The sequence below is a fragment of the Sorghum bicolor genome, chromosome 7 (genome assembly GCF_000003195.3).
Source record: "Sorghum bicolor cultivar BTx623 chromosome 7, Sorghum_bicolor_NCBIv3, whole genome shotgun sequence".
Taxonomy (NCBI): Eukaryota; Viridiplantae; Streptophyta; class Magnoliopsida; order Poales; family Poaceae; genus Sorghum; species Sorghum bicolor.
Genome location: NC_012876.2, coordinates 10,261,920 through 10,272,493, shown reverse-complemented (window position 1 = coordinate 10,272,493; position 10,574 = coordinate 10,261,920). Strand labels below are relative to the sequence as shown.

At 43.4% G+C, this 10,574-nt stretch overlaps 1 protein-coding gene across 1 annotated transcript; it reads left to right on the top strand.

The window, feature by feature from the left end:
- Positions 2,559 to 9,760, top strand: LOC8086084 (F-box/kelch-repeat protein At1g51550). The gene is made up of 2 exons (XM_002445210.2): positions 2,559 to 3,161; positions 8,471 to 9,760. Exons 1-2 carry the CDS (start codon positions 2,702 to 2,704, stop codon positions 9,439 to 9,441), a joined length of 1,431 nt encoding a protein of 476 aa, XP_002445255.1. The 5' UTR covers positions 2,559 to 2,701; the 3' UTR covers positions 9,442 to 9,760.

Genomic DNA, 10,574 nt, shown 5'->3' with positions numbered 1-10,574 from the left:
TAAAAAAAATATAAAGTTTTGTGACACTAAATAGATATACTATGAAAATATAAGTAACGAAGAACCTAATGATACTTAGTTGATATCATAAATGTTATTATTTTATCATATAAATTTGGTCAAATTTGAGATGCTTTGAGTTTCCAAGATTCTTGGAATGACTTACAATTTAGAATGGATGGAGTATAATATATGATAAAGGCAGTCTCAATCCTAGAAAACACAGATAATTTTTATTCTTATATTATTATTTTATGTAGACATCACACATAGAAAATATGCTTCTAATAGATAATTCCTATATAATGATATTTTTTAACCACGGTGTCTTCTCTCTCACTCGTCTACTTATAACATCTTTCCATGTCTTGTTTCCTATATAGATATAGAGCATGTAGCCTAGCAGTTATAATAGATCTAACAGCATTTCAGGTCCTAGGTAAGACTTTTTTTAAAGAACTGGGTAAGACTTTTTATGGGAGCTAATTAAAACAGTTCTGGTGTTTGTACGTGCGCTAACAAATAGCTGGGGTTCAAGAATTTTCTCGACCAACATGGGTGAAGTCTTCTACCTCAATTACAATATCCTTGGAGAAGTCATACTACTCCCGGCTAGTCAAGTTTTTTTATTAACAAGTACAATAATGTCCGGCCTTTGGGGGAGGTCATACCCCGACCAGTGGAGTTCTTTTGTTAGAGCATGTACAATAATTGGTTTGTAGCCAAGCAAAATGTTGTGGGAGAAGAGAAGACAAAAGGAGAGAGTTTGGCTCTCATACAGGCAACAAGCTAGGTTTCTATCTTAATTATAATGCCATATATAGGGGAGGTCATACCCCTTACTAGTCAAGTTTTTTTATTATAGCAAGTACAGTAACTGGCTTATAGACAAACAAATGTCGATGCGGAGGAGAAAAGAGAAGACAAAGGGGAGAGTTTGGCGCTCATGCAAGTAACAAGGCACGAAAACATAACACTAAGGTAATGTTTGGCTTGGAGATGAGTAGGATGAATATACTTTCCTTGGTGTTTGGTTGAGACACGAGGGGCAGAGTCAGACATAGGAAATATTTCCACAAGATGCGGGACGAACTCATTCCCTAGAAACGAACATATAGGTCAGGGTCGGCCCAGTGGGACGTAAGTCGAGGTCGGCCCGGTGGGACGAGCGCTACACACGTGCGAGCAAGAAGATGAGTGCATAGGGAGGAAGAGGAGGCACGCCATGCGTGGCCAAGTAGGCGAGCTCTGACAAGGCAGTCAGTAGCAGCCATGTTGGCACGCAGGGCAAGGTCCACCACCACCGCCATGGAGGCGAGTTACCGTGCGGATGAGGGCGAGGGCAAGCCATGGCCCTGCCGCCATGAGGACCAGCTTCGCCGCTAGCCTCGCCCTCTGCTCGATGCTTGCGTACAAAAGAAGGGAGTCGAAGAAGAAAAAGATTGATAGGTGGACCCATATGTCACCAGGTTGATTTCACTTTTGATGTCTTAAAACCCAACAAAAATTTGAGTCATTCCATCCCTCTTCAACCAAACAACAAACATGATCATCCCAACTCTAAAAAACTCAGATGGAACCGTCTCCTCCCACGGTGTCTCTCAATCAAACACTTTCAAAGTGGATGTGAGGAGGATTGGCAAATAATAAAAGTTTACTTTAAATAAATAACAAATCACCATCCTTGCAGGGAAAAAAAACAAATCACCATTGTATTGGTCGACTCTTATGCCTTGGCTAATAGTCAAATATTTGGTTTTATATTGGACTTGCTCTTAACAAACTATTTCCTTCTCTCTTATTAAATCGTTTACCATATTAGTAAAATGTTTAGACGACAGGATAACTAAAAGCATGCAGGAACTACGATAGTAGTTTTAGGGCCTGTTTAGATTGGGGATGAAAATTTTTTGAATATCACATCGGATGTGTCGGAAGGATGTCGGGAGGGGTTTTTAGAAACTAATAAAAAAACAAATTACATAGCTCGTCAGGAAACTACAAGACAAATTTATTAAGCATAATTAATCTATCATTAGCATATGTAGGTTACTGTAGCACTTAAGGCTAACCATGGAGTAACTAGGCTTAAAAGATTCGTCTCGTGATTCTCAACTAAACTGTGTAATTAGTTTATTTTTTTATCTATATTTAATGTTCCATGCATGTGTCTAAAGATTCGGTGGGATGGATGAAAAAATTTTAGGCGGAGAACTAAATAGGGCCTTAAACTTTAAACTATGAGTGTGATAAGACCTCGCAGCCTAAGCATTCAAATAGCAGTAGGATATAAAAGGTTTGATTGCAGTTCGAAACAGCCCATCAGCATATGACATTTCTGCACTGTTGCGCAGGTGACCACCGCCACCAGCCCACCACCACAAGCCGGCCACACTCTCCCCGCCACTTCCTTCCTCCGAGTCCGAGCTGCTTTGCTCGCTCGAGCTCCCACGGCTCCAGTGCCCCCGACACATCAGCCTCTCCCTCCACTCGCCTTCCTTTTTGCGTTCCAGGATCATCCATGGCATCCAAACCAAGTAGGGAAGAAGACTAGCATCCAACCCGCTTCTCACAGGATCCAACCGCCCAAGAAACAAACACATACACAGCCGTGGCGACATAGTGGAATCAACCGGGAAGGCATCAAGCATGGCGCCGTATGTGGGAGGGGGCGCATAAATGGCAATAACCATGGCCGGCGATGGGATGCGACGGGGCGGCTGGCGGCGGCGGTGAGCGCATGGAGGAGGACGAGGCGGGGGCGTCGACGTCGTCGTCGTCGCCGCCGCCGCCCATCGCGCAGCTGGGCTACGACCAGGTCCTCTCCATCCTCCGTCTGCTCCCGCCCGAGGCCGTGCTCTCCTTCGCCGCCACCTGCCGCGCGTTCCGGGCCTGGGCCTCCACGGACGCGCTCTGGGAGGCGCTGTGCCGCCGCGACTGGGGCGCCCGCGCCACCGCCGCGCTCGCCGAGCGCCGGCACGACCGCCACGGCGGCGGCCTGCAGGCGCCGTGGCGAAGGGTCTACGCCGAGGTCGCCAGGCTCGGCGCCCTGTCCGCGCGCCGCGTCCCCGTCAGGGGCGCCTCGCCGCGGCCCCGCGCGTCGCACTCGCTTAACCTCGTCGCAGGCTGGCTCGTGCTCTTCGGCGGCGGCTGCGAGGGAGGTAATTTCAACCAAACTGTTTCACTACGTGCTTCTTGCTACATAATTGGTTCATTAATAATGTTAAAAAGATGATTGCTTTGTGCCTTGTCTATGAATCAATTCACGAGGGGAAATTCGATCCCTGGGGCAGATGGGTGTTACGAACTCCAATAGATTTGATTGGGGGGTGATAAGTTGCTTACAGTTTGCAGATTATATGCAGAATCTTTTCTGCTGTTGCAGATGTCCGATTGATGCTCTGATTTGCTTGTTCTGTTTATGCCTGTTTAAGAAAACAACAGGGGAGCTGTTCAGAAAAGGTAGAATGCTTAGGTTAATTCCAATCCATGGTATCATACTTGATATCCAAAGCTGCCACATTATAGGAATATCTGTATCTAATGCTATGACTCATAGCAGTTAATTATTTCATGTGTTTATGTCTATGAAAGTGGGTCCAGACGATTGAAATTAATGTTAAATTGTTGGTTCATGCCAAAGCTGTAAATCTTAGCTCTCTTAATTACAGCATCTAATAAATCTATATTACAACCCACTGTGAGTAACCTTAGTTCTCAATATTTTACTTATGATTTCATTAAAAAACACTTTGCTTTATCGATTATGAAACTTGCACAGTTCTGTTAGTTATGACACACATGCTAATTGTTTGGAGAACCTTCCTCCAATATACTCATGTATCCTGACTGTAACATACCATGGTATGTCCGGGTAGTGTAGCACATCCGAGAGAACTTCAGGAAGACTTACATCACGATTGTAGGAGGAATTCCTTGGAAATTTGGGAGTTCATTTCAAGTTTGAATTAAATCCTATGGATCAAATCCAAATGGTTCATTAGCTGGAACTATTTGTCTTGCAAATCAAGTTAGTTGCTTCCCTTCAGAGTACTTTGTTTGAGTGATAACATTGGTCATCTAATAAACTATTAGTCTGCGAAGCAAGAAAAGAAAAACCAGAGAATTTTCCGTATTCTTTGCACTTAAAGTTCTTCCCTTTTAATAGTTTTCCCTCTTTCTGCGTGATTAGTTTATCTTTGATGCCATTAGCCTTAAGAATATTAGACTTGAAAGAACTTCTTATGACTTGGAGGTTATACTTAACCTGATTATTTTAATTAATTTAGAAGTCTAAGTGTAAATCTAATTCAGATTGTTTGATGTGGTACATAAATTGTATGGACATCCGAAATCAGTTTTCAAGATTTCTAGTGGAGTACAATTCTTTTTTGTCTCGAACACGCAGGAGAGCTGAATCTTTGTATTAAAGAACAGAGAAAGGGAGAAACCCCAAAGTACACACACTCATACCCTTTTAGTTCTCAAGATACACTCGACAGCGTCACAACCATGACAAGACAAAACCTAATCACTAGGTGAAATGGCACTCAAGAGCTCTTGCTCCCCAGCCATGCCCCAAAGCTGCACCTCTTCTTCTACAAGCAGTAAGGCGCAATAACGATGCTTGGGGTAACACCAACAAACACACAGTGATTCTGATGTATCCAAAAGTCCAAGCCCATAGAATAATGTGAGAATTGAGGCCTTGCTGCAGCAAATCATTTGTGGCCTCACTGACAAAAGCACCACCGTTCTCAAAGGACACGTATCCAGCAGAAGGTGATAACACTTGGAGGCCAAAATGACGAGTCTTGCAAAGACACACCCAGTGAGAAAGGTGATCAATTGTCTCTTCCTCTCGGTCACAATGAATGTGACGCTGTAGATGTAGTAGTCTGATAGGCCTTGCCTGACAAGGAGGTCAGCGGTAATCGCTTGTGCATTGCCATCCAGATGAAGAAACGGCATTTTCCAGGCGTCCATGATTTCCAAATGCGTTCCCAAGGCTGAAACTGAATCGATCCTTGCAAGAAACCCTTATAGGTAGATTTCGCTGAGTACTGTCTCGAAGAAGAGAGTTGCCAAAGATGAGTGTCCTCAATCCCTGGCTTCAAAACAATCTCTGCTAGGAGGTCCCAGAGATCAACATATTCAGCTAGCACCCTACTGAAACCACCCTGAATATCCTGTGTGCAAGAAAGGTCAGATAAGGAGCGGAGTAATGATTGACTGAAATGATTGTGTTGATGCTAATTAGGTCACACACCAACAAGGAGCTAGGTCGCTCGGTAGAGGCAGACCAAAGATCAGCCTAGCTGACTTTTGGGTCGGCCGTTGCCTAAAAACATGTTCGCACACGTACACTTCACATTGTGCCTCCAGCGATGAGCATGATACGCAAGACACGTAACCGGAGGAGCCTCGTCAAGAGCGCATGCCGGCGAGGTCTCTTCAAACCTGAAACCCCACATGCCAGGAGGGACCCCATCAGGGCGTGCGCCGGCTATGGGCTGCTCTAGCCGGATTGTCATTGAACCACCGGCCATCAGCAGCAACAAAGAATGATGAGCATGTTAGAACCGGTGATGTCCACCGAGTTCTCGATCTTGGAGCTGGCTTGAAGCCGGCCGGGCTCGCTACCGCGAGCCTACGCTCCACATATCCCAGGTCTACCGGAACTGACAACATATAAGGCCTTGGGCCCAATTCAACCCAAAAGACTAGCCCTGATAGGTGAGGACTCCCCCACCTTATATGTTGTGCTCCCCCACCATCGCTACACGATGTGGGACTAAACCCCAACAGAGCAGTAGTAGATGGAAGTATGGTAAAAGTGTAGTAGATGTGTGTTTTTTTTTTCAATTGGATAGATGGATCTCTCAATTGGCCATGATCCTATCATATAAATAGAGTGGGGGGAGTCTCATCCCAGCATGAAACTTATTCCACACGTAATTTACAAGTTTCGCACAAGATCAGATGAGTTTTCAAAGGAAGAACACGAATTTAGGCTCGGACTGCCAAAACATCCCTGGGCTGGTTTCTACTGAACACCGTAGGCACTCTGCCAAAACCGGCCTGGGCCAGTTTACTTTGCACATACCAGGCTGGTTTCCAAAACCGGTCTAGGCCGGTTTTTCCTGGACAACGCCAAATTAGCCCAAATTGCTCTAATTGATCATTTTTCTCTTTCCTTGTCTGCACATATTCTCCAATCCATTTTCAACTCACCCAATCATATTTTGACTGTCAATAGATTGCTTTTGGTTCTGTCCAGCTTGGAGCTATACTTTTCAGATTTCACCATTGATGTGCTGTTTATGTTTTTGTGGTCCTTTATTATTATTATTATTATTATTATCATTATTATTTGAGCTTCTATTTTATGTTTACATTGGTTATTCCGTTAGAAGATTTTTGTTGCTCTTTCTACTTAACTGTAGGCATCACATCTGTCCTCCTGAACTCCTGATTTGCTTGTTTGCGTTGATTTTTAGGTTGAATACAATCATCTACTCCCTCCGTCCCGAAATAAGTAATTTTCTAACGTTTAAAATTTGTCGCAAAACAAATAACATTCTACAGAAAAATGGAACAATGCCTCTTAATACCGAAGCTAATTATGGGTGCATGTAAATGATAACCAACAAATTCAAGAGATATCCTCTGAGGAAGGAAAGGAGGAGAGGTACATGCATCTTTTGCCAACGTTCTTAATCTGTCTGAAAATTTTCAGAAACTTGTTTATTATGGGGCGGAGGGAGTATGTATTCAAGAAAAAAGCAAAAGAAAATAGGAAAAAGAATACAATCACCTAAATATTTTTTTTACTCTGAGAATCGAGGCAATGTTTTATGTTATAAGATTAAGACCTTTTCAGCCAATACGAAAGAAGAGCCTTCTTATACATTAATAGTGCTGGTAAGTTAGTATTGTGGTCTAAAAGGTGTCTGAGTCCCTGATCTGTTGAGAACCATCTACTCATCTTAGAGTTAACATCCTAACACTTAGCTCTGGAGATAAGGGTGTGGGTGTCTTCAAGGAACGATTATTCTCCCTAGATTTAATATCGGCGCAAAGCCAATACTAACCCTGAACTTAGCTGCCTCAGTCCAAACCCTCCCCTTCTGCATCTGCCTACCACTGCATTTCTCCGTTGTTGGTCACTCTTGGTGCTTGTGCATGCACTTCAGTTGAGGTATCAGCCTATCACATGATCCCTCTGATGCTCCTTCAAATCATGCCATTTATCCTTCTTTTGCACGGGATGACCATGATTAGACCGTTTCACATCATTTTGTATCGAACACCATGGCTTTTGTTACAGAGAAGATGTTAACTGGCCACAAATATTGGACGCTATGCAAACGATGTGGATTCTGCAAGAGACCAGTTCTGATCTCGGTGTTATGGTGATGAGTGTTCTTCATCAAGTTTTGGACTTCTACGGAGGTATTGTGGGAACCACTGACATATTCGTGCGGGGTCAAGGGTTGCGGTCTCCATTAATTATTAAATACAGTTCATTCCATGATACACAAGCTTCAGGAAGGCTCCAAGGCAGTCTATGATGCCTGCTGGAAGTGGGACACTGTGTTGTCACTTTCTCTTCCATGGTCAAGGATGGGAGGAATCCCTCTTAGATTTTGAAGAAAAATGTCTCACTGATTAGACTTATGAATGTGAAAGAAAGCTGAAAGAGGGACAGCATGATGCTGCGCTTACCTCGCCACTATATTTGACCAAGGGGCCAACAACCACACAACCTTTATGACTTCACCAGCATTGCTACCACTAACAGGAAAAAAATGTTGTCATTGTTCTACTGCCCATGTTCTCTGTGTTGTAATGGGCCTGTGTATATAGGAATCTGATGTTAATAGATGGCAATAAATCCAGGAAGTATAAAAAGATGAGTTATATCTGGTTGTGATCAGTTCTTTCATGGGCTATTCAGACAAATAATTGAGTCTGGCTTCTTTTTTGGATTGGAGATAAAGAGTTATCACTTGAGAGTCCATTGGTTCATCCCCATAAAAGGTCTAGGTATCATGTCCTGGAGGAGCAGAGAAAGTGAAATTAATCTATTTGTTTTCTAATATATTCTCTCATCTATGTTCCAGCTAGATTCAATGCTCTTATCTCCTTCCATCCATGCTGTCAGTCCTTCCTCTCCCTGATAATGGTCCAGATATAAAACTTTATGCTCTGTTTAATGTATATGTTCTGTCCCATGGCTGCTACACCTGACACATGGTGTTAAAGCATAACACTTTCTATATATGTAGTTATTGGAGACGATTGTCTCTTTTACCTTTCTTCCTCTTTCTATGTGAAAGGATAATTGCATTATTTGCATACTGTGACTATATGCTTTCATTACAATTATGAAGACTTATTTGATTTTATTTTATCCCAGTCTTTGGTTTCTAACTAGTTTTCTGATGTTATCTATTGCTCTAGTTAGGTCACCATCTTGATGATACTTGGGTGGCTTATGCTGGAACTGGAGCTGGAAATAGACCACCTGCTATACTTAGCTGGCAGCAATTAGCCTCTGGCACTCCAGGTGGTCGATTCAGTCATTCATGCACTCTAGTTGGTGACACATTAGTTTTGTTTGGTGGAATCACAGATCAGGGGCAGCGCTTGAATGATACATGGATAGGTCAAATTTTCTCTGAAGAGCATCGAAGGATGCGGATCTCATGGAGACTGCTGGAGGTAGGTCCGCTTGCACCACCTCCTCGTGGAGCTCATGCAGCCTGCTGCGTGGATGAAAAGTTTATTGTAATTCATGGTGGGGTAGGGCTCTATGGCAGCCGGCTTGGTGATACGTGGCTTCTTGATCTCTCAAATGGCTTCCAATCTGCCAGTTGGCACCAAGTAGGCAACACATGGCCTTTGCCTCCACCTCGTTCTGGTCACTCTTTAACTTGGATTGGTGGTACACGCATGGTATTATTTGGTGGTAGAGGATCAGAATTTGAGGTTCTTAATGATGTGTGGCTGTTTGATATTAGTGATCAATACCCGAAATGGAAGGAGCTAAAGTATGACTTGTCTAGTGCTCTCGGTGAACTTCCTTTTCCACGGGTTGGGCATTCAGCAATACTTGCCTTGGGTGGCAAGGTCCTTGTGTATGGCGGGGAGGACTCACAAATGCGACGAAAGGATGACTTTTGGATCTTGGATACACCAGCTCTACTTCAGTATGAGTCAGGTTCCAAGAAAATGACCAAAAAGATGTGGAAAAAACTAAGAATTGATGGTCAGTGCCCAAATTACCGATCCTTTCATGGGGCATGTGTAGATACTTCTGGTTGCTGTGTGTATATTTTTGGTGGAATGGTTGATGGCCTTGTACACCCTGCAGAAGCCTGGGGTTTGAGATTTGATGGGCATCTGTATCAAGTGGAGCTTCTGCTACATCTCTAGAACGTGTATTTTGTTCCCTTGTAAATCCGAGACATGTCATAGGTTTGATGTTTAGCGTCTGGTGTAGTTTGTAAAAACTGATTCATGATAAATCTGGAGGTGTCCCTATAAATATTGAGGTGACCAGTACCAGTACCAGTACAATGTCACCCAGGTTTTCAACATTGTAAGGATACTCCAAATGGTGCCTAACTGTCGTTTGTGCATGGATGCATGCGCACACCTGTCGCTGATCTGTGAAAGGAACAGTGACCCTTGTAATTTTGCCATTAAGGCCTGATCTGTCTGTATATGGGTTTGAATTTTCATTCCTTTGTCAGATTCATATGTTCCAAAGAATGTCCGTCAATACCATCTGGAGCAGATGGTTGTTTTGCTGCCTGATGAGCCATCATATAGTCATGGGAAGAGGGATAATTGTTGTTTTCCATAATAATCCAATGCGTGAGGATTGCTCGGGACCATATGGAGCTGCTCTTGGATCTTTGCAATTTGCATCCCAGTCACAAGTTAGCTCAATGCAGGAGGACCATATCTCATTCAGCTCTTGGGTCGTCACATGCACAGAACCTGTTATTTGTATTGATCTAATGATGGTGCATGGGACACTGGCAACACTACGCATCAGAATTTCTCCCAAAGATGAATGTTGGTTTGATCTTTGGTCCACCAGTACTAGATTGTTGTCGAGGTTTGTAACGGTATATCAGTATGCAGGTTATGTCATGTCACTCATGTGCGCATTAATTCTGCGATAACAGGACCGATAGTTGCTTGGATTATTTCAGATTAGGGACCACTTGCAGTATGATTGCTCGAGAGAAATATGGAGCTCCTGTTCAGATCCGCTTTGTGACAGCAAGGCAAGCTTCAGCATGAAGATCCATGTATGCTACCTCTGAAAGGTTTACTTAGGCTAGACTCAGTTTGTCCCTGATTCTGTACATTCTTGATAGATTGTATTTGCTCAAGATGTTTCAGTCCGGCATTCATCTGACTTCGTCACAAATTTCACTGCTGGATGACTCGCTATTCACTAGTGCATACCGATTTCCAGGCACTGAATTCCATCTACATCTCGAATATAGTTGTTATTGTACTCTACTGAAGTTTGAAGCTGAATGTTGAAAGTA

Excerpts from the sequence above, each read along its gene's own strand:
- LOC8086084 (XM_002445210.2), top strand. The coding sequence starts at position 2,702 with ATGGGATGCGACGGGGCGGCTGGCGGCGGCGGTGAGCGCATGGAGGAG. Across the intron at positions 3,162-8,470 it reads CGGCGGCGGCTGCGAGGGAG|GTCACCATCTTGATGATACT; the intron begins GTAATTTCAACC and ends TGCTCTAGTTAG.